The sequence below is a fragment of the Protopterus annectens genome, chromosome 11.part0, assembly GCF_019279795.1.
Source record: "Protopterus annectens isolate FY-2018-M chromosome 11.part0, PAN1.0, whole genome shotgun sequence".
In the NCBI taxonomy this organism is placed as follows: domain Eukaryota; kingdom Metazoa; phylum Chordata; order Ceratodontiformes; family Protopteridae; genus Protopterus; species Protopterus annectens.
Window position 1 is genome coordinate 1097077616 of NC_056745.1, and position 24571 is coordinate 1097102186.

A 24571-nucleotide genomic window follows, 5' to 3' on the forward strand; every position below is an offset into this window, starting at 1 on the left:
TGGTAAAATGTGCAGTGAAGATTAAGTGGTTATAGTGCAGATGGCTGTCATGGAGACATGCTCGAAACAAGCACTGGGGATAGCCAGTCCCTTAACAGAGTCAGCTCTGACTGAAGCATTTACCAGTCAGAGGTTAGCTGCCAAATGGGAAAGAAACAATGCAGTTTTCAATCTACATGGAAAGTGACTATTCGGCAACTAGAAGCCCTTCTGTTTCTGGCACAAAAGAAATGAACAATAGGTCCATTTTCCTAAACAGGTTCACTCACTGTAAGTAATGCCTGAGCTTCCAATGCAGATCTAGAGTGTAAAGTGTGCTTCCTTCCCTGGTTTCTGTACCACAAAGAAAAAGGAGGAGATTAATGGACAACTTCAAGAAAACTTCAGAAAATATAATCATAAGGAAATGAGGTTTTGCCCTAAGGGTCACTATGTTCTTATGAAAAGACAGATATGATTGCGACATGCAAAGACCTGTGAGAAGAGGTGATGGACACCAGCACATGCATTTTCCAGGAAATTAACTTCAGTGCTACTAAGCTAGCAGAATGAAATGGTGGATGATCAAGCCAGGCAACCCACTAAGGGGTGGGGCTCTTCAAAGGAGGACAGACACTAGTTCTCTTTTATGAACTGTATAAGCATCTGGTGGTGGGCCACAAGTCTACCCTCTACAAGGTTACTATGTGTGGAGGTAGCCAACCTATGCACTATGGTCATGAGGTACCTAAATCCAAAGTCATAAGGTTTCTAAGATAACATAAGATGATCTGTAAGCTGACTGAATGAGGAAGTACATGGTGTTATACCTCTCAAACTGAAAACAGTTTCCACCTGAAGGCATCAAATGCCGAGTAGAAGACTTTCTAGCAGTATCAATGAAACCATCCATCAAATCCTGTGGAATCAAGAGGGTCCACATCAGAAGACAGCCTCTGATGTAGAGCCAGATGACATCTCAACATGAGAAAAACATGAGCTTGGAATGAGGGGGGGGGTTCTCTGTCATAAGGGACTGACAGACTGAAGCCATACACTTTCTGGCTCCCAGGGAGGGAAAAAGAATGAGGTTTAGTCTTTTGTCCTCTATTTTATGATATTGAAACTGTAGATTGTGTGACTCTCATGCTGTTTGACTTGCAGATATGTAGAAGCTCCATCAGAGCTAGATATGTGGGTGTCTCGTAGGTCAGACATAGGTCATCCCTTAATAGCTGGTAGGAGATAGAGTAAAGGGATAGGGCTTTTCGACTATCTGCATAGGACATGTTGCTTACACTCTGTATTTTCTTTTTGAGGAACCTGTGCAGTCACACCAGCTGCTGTAAGTGCCTAGTCAAGTACATGCCAAATGATGCACTGTACTCAAGTATTGGTCAAATGAGGGCTGAGTACAGTGGGACTATAATTTCCTTGGATCTGGGTGTCATACCTTTACTTATAACTTCCTCTCCACTGTGGACACATGATGGTCAAAGTTCAGGCTACTATCTGCCTAGATCTCTCACATCTGAGTCCACTCTTAGGGGTATGCTATTGATGTTGTAATTTGCAGGGGTATTTGAATTCCCAAAGGGTTTGATAATGCATTTTTTCGCATTTAGTTTTAGATCATGGTTCTGGCACTAATCACTTGTCTGATATAGACCCTCCTGAAGGATATCTGTATCGCTGGGGGATTCATTGATTGCCCCAGCTTACAGTCATCATCAAGCTTTAACATCCAGAGGCCTTAAACAGTAGCCTTAACTTCACAGAAATATATTCCGAACAGGAGTAGTCCCACCATTGAGCCATGTGGTACACCACTAGTAACTGGCCTCTTGGCTGGATCTGGATTCACCCACTTTTAGCACATGTCCTGTCTGTGAGCCAACTGGCTATCTGGTGATATAGAGACTCATTCCCAGTTTTAAGAGTTTATTTATAATACCTATGTGGGGAAGTGTGTCAAATGCCTTGGCCAGGTTGAGGTAGGCAGTATGTACTGTTTTACCCTCATCCATGGCCTTACTGACTTTCTCAGTGAAATCCACCAGATTCAGTAGGGATGACCTGCCCTTAACAAAGCCAAACTCGGTCACTTCCATGGTTATTCTTTCCATGGTCTTATGGATCTGTAATTTCCCAGGTCAACAGATGGTCCCCTTTATGTAAAGGAATGACTGTTGCTGTCCTCCACTCTATTAGGACAAAGCCAGTCCAGAGGCTGTGGTTAAATAGTGATCCTAATGGGCCAGATAAGTCCTGATTTAAAAGCTGATTAAGAGACAACCTGGTATATCACGAGGTCCCACTGAAGCTGTGTTTTTAGCTTTAGAGAGCAGAGTGGCAACCTGTTATTTGGTGATAATTGGTGGTTGACAGGTGGAGGGTATTTCCTAACAGAGAACTGGTGCTAAAATTTGAGCTGAATTTGTCAGCCAGCAGATTTGGAACATCTTCCAGCTGAATATAGGCAATGCCATCTACAACTAATACCACACACTGATGGGCGTTACCCTTATGATTGTGGCTATAACTGAAAAACGCCTTATGGTTATCCTTAGCTTTGGAGGCTTTTTTTACTTCAAAGTCTGCTTTCAGAGACTTGACTAGTTCCCTGATTTGCTTGTTTAGACTAATGAGGGACGTTTTGCTCAATTGTGCACATTCCCTCTTACTTCTTGAAAGGATTTTCTTTCTACTGGTGTACAACCAATTAATACCAGGGGTCCACCAGGGTAGCTTGTTTTTGCAGCTTGACCTGGGTTTATTTTGGTCTGGTACTGACATTTCTATGCAGTTGCTTACATTGTCATACAGGGCTTATGTGTATGACTCTGCATAGGTTTCTTTGTTTTCTGGATTTGGGGGAGCTTGAAAACTAGCTATGTCATCCCTTAACAGGCGGTAACTTACCTTAGAGAAGTTCATAATGTTTTGGGGGTTAGGTGGGGGGACTAGTTTTATCTTTATTCAAAGGAAGACTGCTTTGTGATCTGATCTTACCAGTGATGACATCACACTGGTGGGGGTGGGGGTGCAGCACTTCAGCACTTTCCCATATTTATGAGTACCAGATCTAGGATATTTGTTCCCCTAGTGGAAGTGCAGACTAGCTGCTCCAGTGTGTTTGAATTTACAAAGTCAAGAAATCTTTGGGCCTGCATGTCAGTGGTTGTGCATGCCTCCCAGTTAATGGAGGGGGTAGTTAAAAATCATCAATGAGTATGGTATTGGGCTGGATGGTTAAGTGATTCTACTACCTCCGGTATGATGTATGGGTGCCCTGGTTCATGGTGGGGGACTGTTGCTAGCAAGAATATGGTAATGGATTTTTCCCATGGTTAGTTGGACATGGAGCAGGTCAAGGATGCCATATTGTCTGACCAGCCTTGATGTGTGCTTAGCCTTTATGTACATAGATACACCTCTGTCTTTTGCTCTTTCATGTTTAGTGGGTGGTGGGAATGAATTATAGCCATGCACTGCTGGAGTGCTTTCTGTGGCTTTGAACCATGTTTCAGTAATTGTACAGACATCAGCATTCTCCAGGGTGAAGAGAGCTTCCAGGGAGTGCAGCTTCTTGTTGAGTCTCCTGGCATTGAGAAGTAAAACTTTTAGCTTGTACTGAGTAGCTTTTGTTATGTTGGAAGGTTTTACTGTTTGGCCATACTTAAAAAAGGCACTATAGAGGTGGATAACGTTTTGCCCAATATCTGAAAGCCTAGCGGTGACAGGTGAAGACCATCCCTGGCCAAGCAACGTGGCCTGTCAATCATGTCCTCCCAGGCTGACAAGTACTGGACCCCTTTGGAATGACAACAGCAGCTAAGCTGCTAATTATTAAAGTCAATCATTTTCTGCTGTTATTGTGTCATCATCCTTGGACAGGTAGAATGCTGCTCAATGCTAGGTTCATACTTGCCTGTGATATATATTCTGAGAGCTCAATCATGTCTCTTTTCATATAATCCAAGGAGGTACATCTCAGTTTATTCATGCCCACATGGGCTACGACTGAATCATACAGTTACTTGGGGGTAAGTGACTGGAGTGCTTGTTTGATCTAGCGAGTCCTGGCCCCTGACAGGCAACTAATTGTAACCTTTCCCTTATCCAGTCTTGTAAGAGGGATATCAGTGTGTCTCACAATGGAGTCTCCTATGATCAGAATATTGAGCAATGGAGTGTTTTGCCATATGCACTTGATAGTTGAGGCACAATCAGATGTGGCTTTATGTGTTGTGATGGGAATTGTCTTGTTTGTGTACATGCAAAGTTTCTGAGGTCTGCGCATGAGAGGCCTTTGAAGTTTGGGCAAGTTACATATTAGCACCTCTGCATATGTGGGTTTATGACTGTGGTCCTTTGTGGGTGAGGTGAGTGATGTGTGTGTGTTGCTGACAACCTGTTTGCTGTTTTTTGTGTTTGCGTGCAAGAATCTAGCTTTCAGTGTCAATTTGTAGATACATCTCTCACAAACTGTACTTGTCTGATTGAGAATTAAAGTGATTGTCAGTGTACATAAGGCAATTGTTAAACTGCCTCAGGATTCCTACGGCCACCAAGCTGGATGCAGAGATAGCAGGAAAGTGCCCATCCATAGTCGCAGGTCCTAATGTGTACTTGCAAGGGAAAGGAATGGAAGGTGTGTGTAACTGGATGACAGAAGGGTGTTTACTTGGTGTATTCTTCAGCTAACCTAACCAACGATGCTGCCCAGCACCCAAACGAGATGGTCTTTGAGCAGCAACAGTCCTGGGTGCTATAATAAGGCAAGGCAGACATAAACTGTCTTAACTAAATGTGTAAATGCTACTCACCACGCAAACCGGTTACTCCGTGAGTCACATGGGACTGAGGCAAAGTTCTGAGGTGTTTTTTATAGGGAAATTTCAACTTATGCTGATTGCATGAATACAAGGCACCAGAAGCAAGTTTTACACTAACTATGCCCTAAGATGAGGACAATAGACTTACCTCAATGAGCTTTCAAACTGCAACTACCATCTCAGATAGATAAAATCAGCCCTCTCCTGCCACAAGAGTAGAGACTTTGACCCTCTTAATGTAAAATGACTGGTTTGGAGCCCAAGTGGTAAGGAACAAATGCCTAACACTAACTGAGAATCACCAGATACAATGTATTTCAGTGCAGCACAGCAGGCCTTACCACAGTTTGAAAAGATAATTTTAAAAGCTTGTGGAATAATATGCAAGAGAGAGTTAGTCTTCCAAGGATGGAAACAAAAATCTCTGTCCTTTGCCTAGACCTTTATCAGGAGTGAGGAACTGTTTTTAAACAGTTTTAGAGGTGATGACCCAAAAAGGGTAAATCAGGAAACTGAAAAAGAAATCCAGACACCAAAATAGGTAAAAAAAAACTGTCTGATAACTTTGGGAAGTAAATAATATAAAGAAAAGCCTATGGCCCCATCTCTGGGTTCCTATGTTCTTGGGTATCTGAGGGAGAATTGTGAATCCCCTGTCCAAAGTAACCCTGAGAAGGATTCTCAATACTCTGGTGACAGAAAATATTTGGAACCAAAGTTTTGGGAAGACTACAACTGATGCTAGGGTAGGGAAGGTATGGGGGTGCATATGTGTAGACAGAAAACTAAGGAAAATGCCCGTTCCAAAGAGGACCCTCCTATTTACTTAAACTCCTTGTCACAGCAAACCTAAAATGCATTTCTCTAGTTAAAAAGCATATTAAGATTGCTGCCCATCTATCATGCATTGCCTGACAGGTAGAAATGGAGGTTAATTCTTAGAACGGTTTGTTCTCCATAATCACCCTTTTTTAAGGATCTCAGCAGAGGGAGGGCAAAAGAGAAACTCTGTATATAGGGAAGCAAGAGGATCTCAGCTATGAAATCTTATGGAACTGCTAAGAATGTAGCTAGGCAACTGCAGTCAACACTGCCCTGAAACAGATGCTTTAGAAATAGCATAAATAATATTATGAGCACACACTACATCATGTTTAAATAACTGAGACACAGAGAATTTGAACAGATGCACAATAAGTCAACAGAAGAGAGGCATATGTGGGTCTGAGGCTCTTATAAAATAACACATAAACGACGGCTAAATGGCTGGTTGTCAGGTAAAATGCTGGCTGTAAAGAAGGTCTCCTGAAAACCGAAAACACATCAGGAATAGCAACAGCAATTTATACTATGTTTACTGCAAGTATGGCATTTTACGCATGTACACAAACCCACACACACACACACACACACACACACACACACACACACACACACACACACACATGCACATACTCACTCTGAAAGCCTTGCATAATTCTTGCAAGTCCAGCCACTAGGAAACCCCCAAGAAAAAAAGAGAAAGTGACTCGGAAGATGGTCCTCTCTCCAGGAAAAAAACATCAAAACAAACTAGTAAAGTACAATTCTCCTATCTATTCCATGATGGTGGCAAGAGTGGCTCTCTTCTACACAGACAAAGTAACTGTAGCTGAACAGCCTCAGAGGACATGCCCCCACCCCCTCCCCCTCCTTAGTGTTATCACCAGAAGACCTTAGAGACAAGAGAAGTGGTCTAAAGAAAAACAATGGTAATAGAGGAGTTCATAGGTTGGTACTAGGCTATTGGCCCTAGGGCCTATACAAGTCTAGCCATAAAAATTCCCTGGCTATTTCTTCCCACACTACTTACTTCCCTGGACTCCTGTCTAGCAAAGCGACTGACATGATCCCCGGGGTGAATTTCCTTTCTCCCATCCAATCATCAAGGTTCCTTTTGAAGAGGGCCAAAGAGGCATTCTGCTTGACATGTATGGGCAGTCTGTTCCAGAGTCTGGGGAGTCTCTGGGTCAGGAACCTATCCCTCCAGCATGTTTTGTTTATTGTGATAACAAGATTTAGATCCCTGGAGCATGTGGCTCTGAGGGACTGGGATTTCTTTAAGTGTAGCATGTCCAACAGTTCTGGGTTTGACATGGCATTGTATGTTAAGCAGAGATCGCCTCGGAGTAGACGATATGCGACAGAGTATAGCTGGAGTTTTTTAAGGCGGTCAGCATAGGGCATCTGCTTTAGGCCTGTGATTCTTTTAGTGAGGTATTTCTGTGGCCTTTCCAGTTGTTGCAGATGTCTTGAGAAGTACATACCAAATGGGGCGCTGTATTCTATAATGGGTCTAATGAGGGATGAGTACAGTGGGACAATGACCTCCTTTTTCTGGATGAAAAGCCCTTAGTGATGAGGTGTGCCACATAGAAAGATTTCCTGACTGTTGTGGCGATGTGGTTATTGAAGGTGAGACCACTGTCCACCTGTGTCCTGAAGTCTCTTATCACACTTTCAGTGTTTAGTGTATTGTCACCTATGTGATAATTCACGGGTACATGTTTTTTCCCAAAGGAGATAACTATACATTTCTTGGCATTGAGCTTAAGCCCATGGCTCTGGCACCAAGCATCTGTTTCTATAAAGCCCTTTTGTAGAGTATCCACATCATATGGGGATTCAATAATAGCTCCCAGTTTGCAGTCATCTGCGAACTTTGTTAGCCAGAGTCCCTTAGTGTTGGCCTGTACTTCAGAGAAGTAGATGCCAAACAAGAGAGGTCCCAGGACTGAACCCGGAGGTACTCCACTTGTCACTTGTCTGGAGCTGGATTTGGAGTCAACTACTTTTACAGTGTGGGTTCTGTCAGTAAGCCAATTGGCAACCCATCGAGTGCCGTAGGGATTAATACCCAGCTTAGTAAGTTTATCTATGATTCCAGAGTGGGGGATGGTGTCAAAGACCTTGGCGAGGTCCAGATAGGTTGTGTGGATTGCCTTACCCTCGTCCATGGCTCTGGAGACTGATTCGAAGAAGTCAATAAGGTTCAGGAGACAAGATCGGCCCTTCACGAACCCAAACTGGGTGGGGTCCAGTGTTTTAAGGTTGCCAATGTCTTTGTTTATAAGTTCCATGATAATACGTTCCATGGCCTTGCACATCAGTCTCGTCAGACTAATGGGGTGGTAGTTCCCGGGATCCAAGGTGGATTCCCCCTTTTGGAGTCGGATAACTGTAGCTGTGCGCCACTCAGTGGGCACGAAGCCTGAGGTGGGGGTATGATTAAACATGACACTTGGGTGAGGTGCCAGTTCATTTTGTAGTTCATGTCGTACACAGCCCGGGATGTCATCTGGTCTCATGGATGCTGTATTCTTAGCTTTGGAGAGTGCGTTTTTTACCTGTGTGGTCATTATTACCGGAATTTGGCCATTTTCCAGTATTGAGATGGGCCATTTAAGGGGTGAGAGGGGGTTGAAGTTGGCATTGAATCGATCTGCCAGGATATTGGCAATATCCTTGGGATCAGTATATTTAATGCCATTCTGTTGTAGCTCAGAGCAGATCTGAGCATTGCCATTTAGATTCTTGAAATAGTTATAGAATGCCTTGTGGCTGTCTTTGGAATCTTTGGCAATTTTATTTTCGTAACTAGCTTTGGAGGATTTTATGAGGGATCTCAGCTTCTTACTGAGGCTGGTAAGGGAGTTTTTACATCCTGGGATTTTCCTCTTTTCTGCAACACTTTTTTCCTTTTGTTGTAAAGTTTGTTTATGGCAGGGGACCACCAGATTGGCTTCCTTTTTTTGGTGGGGAGCATCTTGGTTCTATTTGGGATGGCACGATTCATGCATGAGTGGATGTGCTCGTACAGTGCCTTAGTGTAGGACTCAGCAGTCGAACTTTCAGTTCCCATCTGCATGGGTGTCATGAAGTTTGTAACTTCTGACTTGAGTAGCATGAAGCTGGCCTTGGAGAAGTTTTTTATGGAGGTTTCCTTACTGGGGGGTGGGGGTGGGATGTGGATGTTAAGGGTGATTAACTTATGGTCTGACCTGACCAATGAGGGGGTGACCATAGGTGTGGAGCATCGATTTCCCATGTTGGTAATGACTAGGTCTAGGATATTGGAGCCCCTGATGGGACTATGGATTAGTTGATCCAGGGCACTGGAATTTATGAATTCCAAGAACCGTTGGGCAAAGGTGTTGGTTTTCCCAGTTAATGGCAGGGTAGTTGAAATCACTCAGTATTAGGGTGTTTGGTTGTATATTAATATTTTCCAGTATGTTTAGAAAGGTAGTGAGAATCTTGGGGCATGGTGGGGGATCTGTAGCAAGCTACAATTTGGATTGCAATCTTACCTAGTGTTAACTGCGCCTGGAGAATTTAAGACGCATTGTGTTGGGCAACTAACCTGGTGGTGTGAATATCCTTGGTGAATACGGACACTCCTCCACCTTTAGTGTTTTGATCCTGGTTTGGTAGCCGAAAAGTGTGTTAAGAGTTGTAGCCTGGTATTGCAGGGGTGCTCTCTGGAGCCTTGAACCAGGTCTCAGATACAGCACAGATATCAATGTTCTCCATTTTTAGGAGTGCCTCGAGAGAGTGCATTTTGAGGTTTAGACTTTTAGGCATTGAGTAGCATTACCATCAGATTTTGCATGCTTGTACCTGTTACGGTGGTGGTTTTGTCCTTTGAACTTTGCCTAAAAAAGGCACTATAGGGGTGGCAAGAGCCTTAGCCGGTAGCCTGAATCCCAGGGGCGACAGGTGCAGACCATCTCTGGCAAAGCATCATGGTCTGTCGATCATGTCGTTCTAGGCAGACAGATACTGGATCCCCTTTGAATGACACCATAAGCTTATCCAATTGTTGAAGTCAATCATTTTGTCCTTATATTGTGGTATCATTCTGGGCGAAGGCAGGATGCTACTCAGGGCTAGGGTCATACCTGCCTGGGCCACATGATCCGAGAGCTCTTCCATGTCTCTTTTCATACAGTCCAGGGAGGTACATCGCAAGTCATTCACTCCAACATGGACAATGACAGAGTCATATTTGTACTTGTTGTGGAGTGACTTGAGTGCATGAGTTATGTGGCAGATCCTGGCACCCGACAGGCAGCTCACTGTAATTTTCTCCTTGTTCAGCCTGGTGAGTGGGACATTAGTGTGCCTGACTATAGAGCCACCTATAGTCAGGCACATGATGTCAGGGTTAATTTCACTTGTAATGTAAAGTTACCCAACAATGGTTGAGTAATGGGATTCCGAAAGCATAGAGTAGTCTCCCTGCCAAACAAAAAATATAGATATTTATTAGTGTACTTGCTGCCTTGGGAAATAACAAAAATTATTGACAGCCAAATTCAAGACCTAGTTACAACAGAAGACTAACAAACTGATGACAACAGTCTAAAGAATATGTTTTAACTCCTGACTAAAAATTAAGCTTTATATACATTTAAATATTTTTTTACAGTCACTGAACATACTAATGTCGGATCTAAGCAACTACTTTTGAGAAAAAAGTTATACTTATTTCCACAAACAAGTGAAAATTAACAAGGGAATCCCTAAAAGGGAATTAGGGGAGACTGTCACCGATGAAAATTGTCTGAAAAGTGGAAAACAAGTCTATACAGACTTGTTAGCTCATTACAAGTGAAATTAAGCCAGAGGTAAAGACTTTTAGTGATGACCACTAAATATATTGTCTTTAGCCCCCAGCAGTAAAAACAGAAAACAGAAAAACTCTTTCTTGTACTAACAGATAATAAGCACGGAAATTTCCACCAGGACCCGGTGCTAATTCAGAACTGACAAAGAAGTCTAAAAAGCAGTAAACAGTGAAAGAGAAAGAATTATCTCCTGACAGAATTTGTTAAAGACCCAGGTTAAAACTCTCAAGCCTGAATACTTTTTCATCAGGAAAAAGTAATTTTAAAAGAGGGGATCCACTGGGACTCAGCAACAAGTGACAGCTAAAAACTGTTACTGGAATACAGACAGAGGAACTTAGAAGGGCTGGTGTTGCACTGACAGGTAAAAAAAAAAAAAAAATAGAATTTAAAGAAATAATTTAATGACAAGTACTCAATGCAGTGGTAGCGTTGTTGCCTCACAGCAAGAGGTTCTCCCGTTCGATTCTCGGCTGGATCGCCTTCTGTGTGGAGTCTGCATGTCCTCCCCACGGTCAAGTGGCATTCGAGAGACATGCGTAGAATGGGTGTGCCTTTGCTGAAGGTTGTGCGTCGAGCTGGCACCTTGGCACCCATAAAAAAATCTACTGCCAATCATTAGCGGACCGGAGTTCCGCTGTGGCGACCCCTAACCGGGAAAAGACAAAATAAGAACTCAATACACTAGATCCAGCCTTTCACAAAACTGTTATGCAAAAGAACTATACCTTTTCTTACAAAAAATGCAAGTATATGAAGAACTCCCCACACAGACCCAAGACCAGGGGCTAACCAAAATGATGCCTGGCAAGGTAGTTAGTGGAGCTTAGTCAAGTTGGTAAAAAACTTCTAACAAAATAAAGTTTGAGGTAAAAGTTTTAAGCGACACCCTTCAAATCTAAAAGATCAAGCCCTAGACAGTAAAGAATGAGGCAAAAATAGGTATTTGCCTTAAAAACAAAAATATTTACAAGGGATTCCAATCAGGGAACCATAAGAAAATACATTTTATTTATATATATATATATATATATATATATATATATATATATATATATATATATACACATACATACATATACACACACACACACATATATATATATATATATATATATATATATATATATATATATATATATATAAATATATATATATCTTCCCAGTCTAGTAGAAGCGTACACTTTGTTGGCAAGAAAGTTTTGAGATTTTTCGTACTAGCCACTGACTCTGCCTTCTTCCACGATGCAGGCAAATAGTGTGCATGGAAGGTGTCTTAAAGCTTTGGAAGCTGGTCAGTGGGCTCGATATTTGGAGGAATCCCATAAAATATAAGGCTACTGCAGCACTGATTTTATAATAAGCATTATAGGATTTCACTGGAAAAATGTCAAATTCCAACTGGTCAAGAAGGGATGCTCTGCCGAGGACCCACCAGAAAGTGTTCTCAAAGTTACATGCATGTCACTCAGGACCTGTGCTTCAAGAATGTCCACTCCCAAGAAAAAATTACAGTACAACAAATGCCAAAACATTTTACTTAATGGAGAAATCCTGTAGAAAAAGACTTGTGGATAGCCATAAAAAATAAAAGCCCAAGCCAACATTCCAAATGCTCTGAGTCTAATACCAGAGATAAGCACTTACCCCATATGGATAGAAATGGGTAATGCAGGAGCATAAAAGAAGGAATTAATATACAGGAACAGGTACAAAAATGACCAGGACAGGGCAGTTGTCAGACAGCAGCAACACTGTACTCAATGGCACAGTATGAAAGATATATCAGGTAGAAAAAGATACCCCCACCAAAAGGCAAGGAATTAAATAAAACAAATATCAAGCAATACTGTAAGAATGGGGCTGCATGTACTATAAAATCAGAAATGCAATATGGCTTTGTTAAAAACGATGACACTAAAAAGTAAAGCAAAAATGCATAAAGTGCATAAAAATTAAACTATAAGTCCAAGATAAGCAATACTAATATTGCATTCAACAAGCAAATTGTTGGTAACATCTTTTCATTCTCAAGGCAACATAATTATAAACAAAAAATAAATTTGCTCATACAAACACGTACCCACACACACACACACACACACACACACACACACACACACACACACACACACACGCACGCACGCACACACGCACACACACACTGTTCAATATTAATTTGGATTATACAATAGTTTCAAAACTGGGTTGTTACTTCTGGATCAGAAGCCAGAATGTGAAGTTAATGTTCTCCTAATTCACATTTGCCAACCACAGCACTGCTAGCTGAAACAAATATATGTAAACATCTGTTCACTATAAGGCCATATTTGTATATGAAGAGCACTATGCAAGTTCTTTGTTAAGAGAAATAGCAGGATAGAAAGTAAAATTTACTTACCCCTTGGCCGACCGCTACTCTTTCTAATGCCTTTGAAAGTGAAGAAATAAGATAGTGACATGTTTATACTTATAGGTGATGGTACTATAAACACAAGATACAGAGACGTTGGCAATGACAATTTGAAAAGAGCAATTATGTGTGACAAAATAAACCTTTCTTTTCTTAAGTATTACCATCATACTGAAAAACATGCTTGTTCACTACTGTTTCAGGTTCATTCTCAGGTTATACATGAGTAATACAAAACAAAACCAGTACCCAAAGCTTAAAGCTAACAGTGACTTGGCTTCAGCTAACCCATGTCTTATTATGACAGATCATGCATAATACAAACTATCCATAATGTGACATTCTTCCACCGCAAAGAAAATCTTTATGCTGAAATAAGAACATTTTTAAACAGTGTCTACACAAACATTATCCTAGATTCTTTCCACAGAAAGACTAAAATTATCCCGGCTAGACTAAATCTAATAATGTCAATGAAAGAACATACATAATCAAACTGTCTGCAATGTGACCTATTTTTTTTTTTGTAATGTCAGATTTATTTCAATTGGGACGGGCAAACCAGAAACAAATGCATTAACTTTTATGATTTAAAAAATGTTTTCTTAGAAGCAGGTATTGAAAGATGTGTTACTTTTTCAACAGGATTCTGGATTTATTCTATTCATATGACTGAGCAGTTAATGATTGTAAGTTTGGCTATGTGACGTATACATTATCTAGTTAAGAAAATGAAACAAAAATTGTTTGTCTATTTTTATTAGTTTTTACACAACTGTACTTTTTTGGTCATACTAATAAAAATAGACAAATAATTTTTATTTCATTTTCTTAACTAGACCATGTATACGTCACATAGCCAAATTTACCATCATTAACTGCTCAGTCATATGGCAGTAGATGTCCTTCTCTTCACTGCTGCAGTATTTTTTCACCTCAGGGATCTCCTGCAAAGGATAACCCAACATCGGGCCAGTATACCAAAGCCTTTAGACCTTATATGCACCATATGTCACTCTTCCATTCAAGACTTACGGGATAAAAGTGATGTAAGAACACAGTTACCCAGAACTGAATAGCCGCAGAAGAAAACAATTTGAGTAGGACAAAGAAGGCTATGCACATCCAGGACAGACTGCAGCTGGAAAAGGTAGACCCCCAGCCAGGAAGGGAACCAAACAAAACCTAAAAGAAAAAAACAGGTGAAGGAGGAAGGGAGCAAATACTCTTAACAGTAAAGAGAAAAGAAGAACATTTACTGTTATGGTATGATTTTATACAACTGTACTATGTCCTATATCACTATTGCAGTATTCTTCACCTTAGAGAGAGTGCAAAAGCTCAAGAAAAGGATTGGAAGATGAGAGGCTGGGAAGAGTCCTCAATGAGTCCATGCGAAATGCCTCTAGCAAAACCTCCTCTGGCCCTAGAAATGATATCCAATTTATAATGCTATGTAAAGGTATGCACTGAAGACCAAGTAGCAGCTTCAAGTATGGAATTGGGTGTCCAACCCTTGAAAAAAGCACCACAGGGGTAAAAGCCCTAGTGGAATGAGTTCTAATAGAAGTAGACAAATATTTGTCATGAAAAGAGTAACAAAAAGAAATGGCCTTAGAAATCTAGGAGGAGATCATTTGGTTAGAAACAGCCAAACCCAATGTCCTGGGATGAAATGAAACAAAAAGCTGGTCAGATTTACAAACGGCCTTAGTTTTATCCAAATAATACTTGAGCTATCTACATAAATCCAAGGTAAGAAGGACCTCTCACTAGCAGACTGAGGAGATGGAAAAAGGAAGGGAGTTGTACTGCCTGATTCAGGGACAACGCATTAAAGGAAAACTCCACCTTACAACTAAAGAAAATCTATTTTTTCACTCATCTCTGTTTTCTGAGTTACTTTAACATTTCAGAGTCAGTGACTGCTTCTTATAGAATTTTAATATGTTTTCTGCAAAATGGCTGTCAATGGGGCTTGAGATATGAACTTAATCCTATTTTTCTCTTCAAGCCTTTCTCTTCTCCATAACCCATTTCAAGTCTGCATTATATTAGTCATGCTAGACATAAGGAAGGTGGTGTATTCCCATTCCAGTAACATATAATGGAATTAGTCTGTCACTGTCATCTTATATACTGTCTGTAACAGGACTGCTATTTTTATTTCTTGAATGGCCCTCATTTGTGTGTGTCTCAGGGCTTGTTTTACAGTATACTGAGTAATTATAGAGCAACCAAAACAGTTGCTAAATTGCAGCCCTTTGTTCAAAGTATCTTTTTGTAGTCCAAAATATATTCACAGCCCCTCCCATTACACTATGGTAAATGTGCTTAACAAAAATTACAAGACGAAATATTTTTTGACTTTTCTCTAAATGTCACAGACAACTTTGATATTTTATTCAAGTCACCTTAAAATGTAAGGTAGTATAACCAAACATTTAAAGTTTAAAGCTTAGCATTTCAATACTGTGATGCTGCTTACGTAAATTTGTCAAAAGAGGTGACAACTGACTTTTGAACCATTGAGTGAACTAATTACTCAATTTTGCTATGAAAGGCATGGCTACACTGGAAGCAGCTGTGAATCAGTTTAAGTTCTCTTCCTCTCTGCAATAAAGACAATAGAAAACAGTTTCACACCTCTGTCTTGTTTACAGCAGACTGAGCTCTTGAATACAAATTTCTCTGTGTCTGTGGTATGCCATGCATGTGTAGACAAATTCCTGTAAAATTTCTGTGAGAAGTTAAGCTTAAAAAAGTGGGTGGTCTTTCCCTTCCATTGATAGCAATGTGAGGAAATGAAAGTTTTATAAAGTACAAGCAGATTTCAGGTACACCCACAGTACTGAAATCATATTGTAGGGAGAAATGCAACCTAAGAGTTGAATTAAAGTGTAGGAGAAGGCGGAGCTTTCCTTTGACAACTGTGGGCATAAAAAAACAGTATCAGTACAAAGCGACATCCTGTCCCTGTAAAAAACTAAAAAAAGGAGGGATGGCTTTAAGGGACTGAAGCTCAGAAACTCTCTGAACAGAAGTAAGAGCAAGCAGTACGACAGTCTGCCAGGTACAATGTTACAGAGAAGCTGAACCTGCAGATTCAAAAGGAGTCTCTGTCAATTTTTCTAAAACAAAACTAAGGTCCCAAGGAGGAGGAAAACGCTTCCTTGGGGGCCTATGATACAGGATGCCTTTAAGAAACCATTTGACTTCAAAGTGAGAAGCCAAAGGAGGATTCAAGAGCAAACAGGCAAAAATAGATGATAAATGGGTCTTTACAAAAGAACAGGCCAAGCCAAATTGGAGCAACTCACACAAATAGGAGAGAATCGGAGGGACCCCAAATGAAAAAGGATCCTGGTTATGAGCATATCACCAACAAATCTGGTCCAATTGTTCAAAAAAGACTTTCTGGCTGCAGGTTTTCTTGCATCCTGTGAATACCTGAGCACATCATCAAAAAAGAGGTGCCTAAAAGGGGTCAAAACCCTATCACCCACAGTGTCATTTGAAGAGTAGACAAGTGAGGATGGATGAGTGACCCCTTGTCCTGTGTAAGGACATCCAGTCGGTGAAGTTACTTGTGGAGATTGCCCCTGGGCAGATGAAGGGGAACCAGTGCTGTCTTGGCCAAATCAGAGTCACAAGCAAGATTTTTGGGGAGTTCAGCTGAATTTTCTGCATGTCTCTTGGAAGTAGAAGGTGAGGGAAGGAATACAGAAACATCTCCTTCTAAGAAAAAGAAAGGGCATCCATCTTCCATGCCAGATGGCATGGCACTCTGCAAAAGAAAAGAGGGAATTGCCTGTTCAGAGGGGAGGCAAAAAGATCTACCTGAGGAATACCACAGCGATGGACAATGTCCAGAAACATGTCTCTGTGAAGCATACATTTGTGAGTCTGTGTTTTGGATCTGCTCAAAGAATTTGCCACTTGATTATGCTCTGAAGGAATATATACTGCCTGAAGAGTTAACTGATAACAGAACCAGGTCCCAGACCTGAAGAACTAGCCTGCAGAGAAGGTAAGACTTTGTGCCCCCTGCTTGCTGGCATATCACATCACTGTGATGTTGTCTGTGTAAGCCTTCACAGGGATTGGAAAGAGCATCGGGTGAAAAGCCTGAAAAGCCAGAATCAGAGCTCTCATCTCTTTGATGTTGATATGGTCTGACTTCTGATGGGGAGAAGCAGAGACCTTGAACTTCCAAGTGACTACAGGAAGCTCTTCACCCCTTGTCTAAAGCGACAGTGAACAGATCTTGAGAAGGAAATGGAGGCTAAAAGGGCAGGCCTGGGTTGAGGGCAAGTTGCTGAATCCACCACTCAAATTCACACTTTAACATGGAAGGAGAGGCACACTGAAATCCAGAGGGTGGCAATGCTGTTGCCTAATTGACTTGAGGTACCACTGAAGCTTCCACATGTGCAGTCTGGCAAGAGAAAGCACTGGAATAGAAGAGGCTATGAATCTCTGGGCTTGAAGAAATTCTCTAGCTGGAACAGTAGGCAGAGGAAGAAGACTATGAAAGAAAGATGTTAAGGACAGTACTTTTGGAGGTGGAAGAGAGGTCAACACTGGCACTATCTGAATTCTGCAACCCAGATACACATGATCCTGAGAGAGAGTCAGGACAGACTTTTGAAAGTTGATAATGAAGCCAAGACTTTGAAGGAGAGATATGGTGAACTCCAGAACCTGTAACAGGCAACTGGGAGAAGGCACTGAAGCAACAGGCCATCTAGGTAAGGAAAAATCTGAATGCCTTGAAGCCTGCAAAGGGCAATCACAGGAGCTAGGCATTTTGTGAACACCCTTGGGGTAGTAGAGAGGCTAAAGAGCAAAGAAATAATTAAAAATGATAGGAAAAAACAGAAATGTAAAAATTTCATGAAAAGAGGGTGAATAAGAATATGAAGGCAAGCAGCCTTCAGATCCAAGGACACCAGAAATGTCTGGGGTAATACAAGAGGAAACAGAGTTTGAAGAGTAAGCATCCAAAGACTGGGAATCTTGAGAAAGGTGTTGAGAAGGAGTGATCCAGAATAGGTCTCCAAATGCCTTCCTTTCAAGAGACCAGGAACATCCTGGAGTAAAATCCATTTCTTACTTGTGAACAGGGACAGGTTGAATAGTTCCCTGGTCCAACAGGTGCCTAAGGACTTCTCAGAAATGAGGAAGTTGTTCTGCAGTAGGTTGGGGAATACCTTAAAAAGGAGGGAGAGACCTCCATACCATGAAGTAACCATGACAGATGATAGATGGAACCCAAGAATCCGAAGTGATGTGATGCCAGCTTGGAAGGCAGAGGTCCAGCCGAAGGGACAACGGAACCTGTTCGAGGGATAACGGGGAGCAAGATGTCAAGGAGAAGCAGGCTTGTCAGATAAAGGAGGCTTCTGAACCACAGATGCCTGAAAGGACTTAGCAGGAGTAGCTCGCCTACCATCTTTCCTGCATTTAGTGATATGACGAGTCTGCCTGCAAACAATAGCAGACCTAATAGGAAAGTTCCCCTGAAACTTAGGGATAAGAGAGACAAAAATATGTTTAAGATCCTGCAAAGCTTTGCATGTTTTCTTAAGAGACTTAAACATAACAGCAGCAGTCCCAAACTGATTTTTATTATCCAAAGGAGCATCTAGCAACTTGGCCTTAAAGTCTGCAGGTAAAGACTGCAGGCGAAGCCGCCTCATGACAGACCCAAAGGCGGCAGCATCATAGCTACACTTGATAGAGTGATGAGCCACCTGAGAGGTAGAACCCAAAATAGATAAAGCAGAAGATTCTGCTTCAGAATCAGGGATGTCAGAAATAACCTGACAAGCCTGAGCAATCAAGCCCAGAGCATATCTGGTTCTGTGGGGTCTGCTAACTGATAGCCTGAAAGGCCAAAGTAGAAGCAGTATTAATCTTCTTACCAAATCTCTCCATTGCCCTTCTATCCTTATCTGAACGCAGATGCTTGGAAGACAGCAAAAGTTCAGAAGGCTTGTCTGAAGAGAATGACACCACAGCAAGGTCAGCAGAAGGACAAAAATAAGAATCGACAATCCTCAGGAACCTTATAGAATCTGTCAGGTTTCTTTGGAGCAGGAGGATGAGAATCAGAAGTCTTAGAAGCAGCTATAAAGCTGTATAATAATGCAGCCAACACAGGAGGTTTTGCAGAAGGTTTAGGAGTGTCCAACTGAAACAGCTCCTAATACCTTTTCTGGATATCAGACAATTGAGTAGAATCACACTTAAAATATTCCATCTTTCTATCTATACTATCTCTAAAAGACAATTTCTCAAAAGGAGGCCCAGGACTAATGGACACTTCTTCATCAGAACCATAAGCCAAAGGCAAAGGCATCTGGAGAGAGTAAGACAAGGACGCATTCTCAGACTCTGAATCCTTATCTGAGGAATCAGGTTCCCTAGTCCATTTGAAAGGAGTTTAAGTCCAGGGGTGGCTAAGCATAGAAACCCACTGGGGAGGCTTCAGGGCATCAAGGCATTAAACAGGTTCTGTGTAAACTCCTGCCATTCCCTTTAAGGATCCTTAGGGTGTACAGAAGTATGCTTAGTCTTCAGCTTTTTCTTGTTAGGGATGTCAGCCCTAACAAATACTGGAGATTTCAACCGCTGATGAGGTTCAATAAGAGTGTCCTGAGCCTCTTCCCTGACCAGAATTTGTGGAATCCTTCTACAGCCCTCCATGGTAATCAACCACGGTTCCCCCTAGACATCCAGAGCAGATGCCTGCAAAGCCACAGAAGACATGCAAAAGGAAGGATCAATTATGGCATCTGACAGAGTTGTGGCAGAGGAATCTGATGTAGACACTGGAGGGTTTACACAGCTGTCACCTGCTTCTTGAGAAATGTCCAGTGGAGGCTGGACAGCCAAACAATCTGGCTGAGATTTCTTGGCCTTCTTCATACTTAACGGTACCTCAGGGTTGGAAGATCCTCCAGTGCTACCCTAGGCTAACAGTTCAAGCCTCTGTTTCAAGGCCAGGCAAGACAACCAGCTTCTGAGAGTATTAGGCACAAATACTACGGGACATATGGTTAGGGGAAGCACCGACACAAAAAAAGACACTGCTCGTGACAATCCTTCTGGGGAATCTGCTTCCCACACTGACATTTTCCCTTCTTGGATGATATGAACTCTAGGCAACCAAAAGAGAACAAGGCCAAAGAAAAAGAAAAAAGACCACAATGGAGCACTTATCAGTTCTGGGTAACTGCGTTTGTACATCACCTTTACGCCTTACATCCTGAACGGGGTGCATAAGTGTAACATATGGCACATACAACATCTAAAGGTGTTGGTATACTAGCCAGATGTTTGACTATCCTTCAGGGTAGATCCCCAAGGTGAAAAATTCTGCAACAGTGTTATAGAAGGGCATCTTATTATGTACCATTCACTATTACATACAGTTACTAAAAACAATCTCATTGCCATTAATGCACTGGGTAAGGTAATAGATACACCAGCAAAAGTAAAGAAAATTCAGAATTCGGGTTCAAGTGAGTATTAACTACATTTCCAATAATAGCAAAACAGAAAAAAATGCATGCAGGTAGTATACCTGTATTGTTTGCAGCACATGCATGCAAGCAGCATTTCTGCTATTATTTTACACTGTGATTAACTCTACAGCAGTTACTTGGATTGTGCAAACCAATGTAAACTTCCAGTACTTTTTTCACTTTGACTATAAAGAAGGGTGTGGAGCAAGTCAAGCTCCCCACATGGGGGAGGGGGGAAGGGGGACAGCATGACAAAACAAGATTTTTCTTTTCTTTCGTGCTTTTCAAGTTATGACTTTTGATCCTGAAAAACTGGTTATGCATGACTTGTCAACTGTCTTGACTAAAAAAAAAGGGAAACCCACAGGTGAACAGCAAGCACTAGTTTAATAGATATTTAAAAGCAAAAAGTGCAAGTTTCGTTCTTAGTTAGAGCTGATGTGTACAATGGATTATTCCCGTCTATCAAAAATATGCCAGATGAGTGCATGCATCCCACAAAAATGAATTAATCCTTGGGTAATGCTATGTTTGTTAAGGTTCTTTGAGGATCAGTTCACTCAATGTTGTAGCTGGCATAAAGCTGCTGCCCAGTGACTCTCCTTTCTGGTAGCCCTCAAAAAAGAAAAATCCAAATGGAAGGAAGAGTACCAGTCCCTAACATCCTCATGCTATACTGCCCATTCTCACACTATCATGCTTACCAAAAAAAAATAAATATATGGATCTAGAAAATTATGCGTCCTAGCATTTTACACCTGGGTGGCTGTCCCCCTTCGCCCAACCTGAGTTCCCTCAATTTTGTTAATTTAATAAGCAGATAAATATATTTACTATAGACCCAAATGTAACTGACATACTAACTAATTTCAGTTCCAGAAACGCTCCACTACATTAATCCCAGAAAACTTTGGCTGCTTAATCTCCTAATCTTTCTGACATATAAACTCATACCCACTGCTTCTCATCTGCCCTATCCACGCTATATACAATATCTACTTCTCCTGTTATTAGTTCTTCTATTGTAGATCATAGTATTCTATAATTTCTACTTTCTTCACTGGTAAAATTTCCCTCCAAACTTGTATATACTATTCTTTCTCTGGACCACATTTACCTCACTTATAACAATTGTATTATTTATTGGATATTCATAAGCCTACTTCTTTTTAAACTTCTTGTAAATATGTGCTTTTTTTACATTTATGTTATGTCACTTTACTGCATAATTTAATTATACCTTTAATCTTACTTTACTGTGGTTAATATGTATGCAACCCAGGCTTAGCCTGCAAATGGTTACGTCTGATCAGTGGTCTACTCCAGTAAAAAAATTAAATAATTAAATACATAAATAAATAAATTTTAAACCTAAATCTGTGACCCTAATAATAATCAAAAACAAAGTTACAGTTTGTGAAAAATAACAGCTTTAGCAGTAGAGTTACAATTTGAACTGAGTATTAGGGTTCACAGCTGGACTAGGTTACATTTAATGTTAAGACCGATGCTGCAGTTAAGAGTTATGACATGGGTTAAAGTTAAGAAAATATGCAGGACTAAAGTTAAGAGTTAAGAATACAGTTATGGAAAGGGGTTGTATCAGGACTGCATTATAAAACATTGTTTGGCTATTTCAGGACTTCTTGAACCCATATGTCTATGTGCCATCATACTTTGGTACAGCTAAAGGGACACAAAAAGTTGAACTAGGTCCAAATGAATCCCATCTTGGCATTAATTTAATGTTAAAAGTATGGAATTAACTCAACTTGGTATAAAACGAAAGTCTTTTTTTTTTTAAAATAATTGTTTCCAAAAGTTCTCCTTACTTTAATAGTGCAGAACAAAAATATTATTTGTCCTTCATCTTTGTACTGTGTTTTCCATTAAAGGCCGTGTGAAGTGAGAAAGAAGGCCTACTTGGCCTTGTGCCCAGCACTATCCAAAAAGAATTAAAACCTAATAAATACAGTCATATATAAAATACTAAATGACATGTTCTGCAGTTATAGGCTAGATGGTACAAGTCGTACAGCCTTACTCTTTGTACAGTTCAGTTGGAATTCAAACTTAGTAGTACATTCAACCCTCAAGTCATCAGCTCTTTGTTATGGCCATGAGGTAAAAAGTTTTAAAATCTTGGAAATGTCTCAACTTTGGATTCTTTGACACAGAAAGTCCAGACTATCATAAGCAATACAAGTTTGAATAGCAGCTTGGATGCTTACTGAAGCTGACCAGAGGACATGGGAGTCAGTGGTTGCTGCTGACTTACCCATCCTGGAGGCAGGGAGGCAGCTCTGGCTTGCCATATGCGTGATACCTTGCATGAGCACTAGGTGTTTATGAAGTAGAACTCTAAGCAACCAGAGCCCGCCTTGCCATTAATGCATTTACGCAATGCACCTGAGGGGGAAATTGATGTGAGGAAGAGGAAGAAGAGGAACAGATGCTTTCCCTTGGGAGGCAGTGACTGTGGGCTAACAGTAGTGCAAACATAGGGTGGTGCTCCCAAGAGGAGAGGGTAGCCCCCTCCCCCAGACCATCAAGCTAGCCAGCACCCTATCACTTGATTCTTGCCAGGAAATGGAGGGCTAACAGGGATTCCTAGCAGGAAAGACTGAGCCATAGGGCTCTTGCTTAACCTGGGAATAGCAAGTTCCCATTCTGCCAGAATGAATAGGCCAAGTGGGTGATGGTAGAACAGCCACTAAACACAATAATGGGGGGGGCGGGGGCAGATAATGACCTGAACATATGATTGATCATAGCAGAACACTAGATCCTAAATTGAAATATGCCCTCTTACACACAAACAAACACACACCAACAAAGTATCACTTGCTAAGGTACAGTGATCTCAGATTAAGTATAATCAAATAATGAATTCTAAGATGCAGAATCCCCAAATATATATATATATATATATATATATATATATATATATATATATATATATATATATATATATATATTGTGATGCAGTACACAAGACTCTGTCATGTGGAATTTAATTGTCTAAGCACCTCTTATACAGTCCTGTTAACTTGTTAATGTATAAATGGCTGAATTGAGGGTGACATACCTTGCAGCAGCCCAAATCTAACACCAAAAAACAAACTCCACTGGTGAAATCTTTACCTTAACAGGGTATATATCATAAGAAAAAAAATGTCATGGCCAAAATCATAAAGAGTTACAAAAAAGTAACTCTCATAGAGACACCAGCTCCCTGATTCAACTAAACAAGAAACTAAGAGGTCTAATAAAGTTCAACAACGCCAATTATTAGGTCAGGATAGCCTCTCAGGTTAAGGAGGATTACAAGGCCTTCTTCAGTTGTATCAAGAACCTTTAAGTTAACACTCAACAGTGTCCAGAACAGGCTGCAAATGGCACAATGTTTACTGACCAGAGTGACATAGTGAATCTACTGGGTGATAAATTTAGTTCTAACTACCACTTACTCTCCCACTACTCACTGTGGGAGCCCTTCTAGCATACCCCCCCCCCCAGTATCAACAGGGAGCAGGTCCTGGCAGCATTTACTAAGGCCAAAAACACAGCTTCAATGGTATCCAACAATATCCCCAGTTGCCTCCTAAATAGCCTAAAATATGACCTATCAAGACTGCTTGAGTCACTCTTCAACTACAGCCTCAACACAGGTTGAGTGCCAGGAGAAAGGAGGGCTGCAATAGTCATACCTCTTTATAAGGGTGGACAATGAACTGACTACAGACCCATCAGTCTGAATGAGTGTCTAGGCCAAGACGCTCATGCAGTTTTTTTTTATTTGTTTCTTTGGTTCTGAGTTTTAACAATTTTAGTCCCATCAGTCTGACAAGTCTAATATGCAAAGTCATGGAAATTGTGACATCCGCCCTCTGGGCCAGTAATCAAGAAGCCTGTATCCTCACCATTGACACTGGACAGGGACATTCACTTGGAGCAAAAATAGATACCGTACTTACAGATGCAGTTCTCTGTATCAAGCACAATTTCCCTTAAGAGCACACTGGGAAGTCACTCACTCTAGGGTCTGGATTTCTCTGTCTTGTCTCCCTCCAGGACTCCATTAAGACTTCCCACTGGCACAGCTATAAAGTTGAATCTTCAGCTGAGTGTCCAAGCCAA

The 24571-nt window shown here is 41.1% G+C and overlaps 1 protein-coding gene across 1 annotated transcript in view; it reads right to left on the bottom strand.

Moving 5' to 3' along the window:
- The window catches only part of METTL25 (methyltransferase like 25), a 1435064-nt gene that overhangs the window by 755544 nt on the left and 654949 nt on the right, over window positions 1-24571 (bottom strand). The window contains exon 7 of the mRNA XM_044088437.1: window positions 12888-12917. Coding sequence (XP_043944372.1) covers window positions 12888-12917 — 30 coding nt within the window. The remainder of the gene's footprint in view (window positions 1-12887; window positions 12918-24571) is intronic.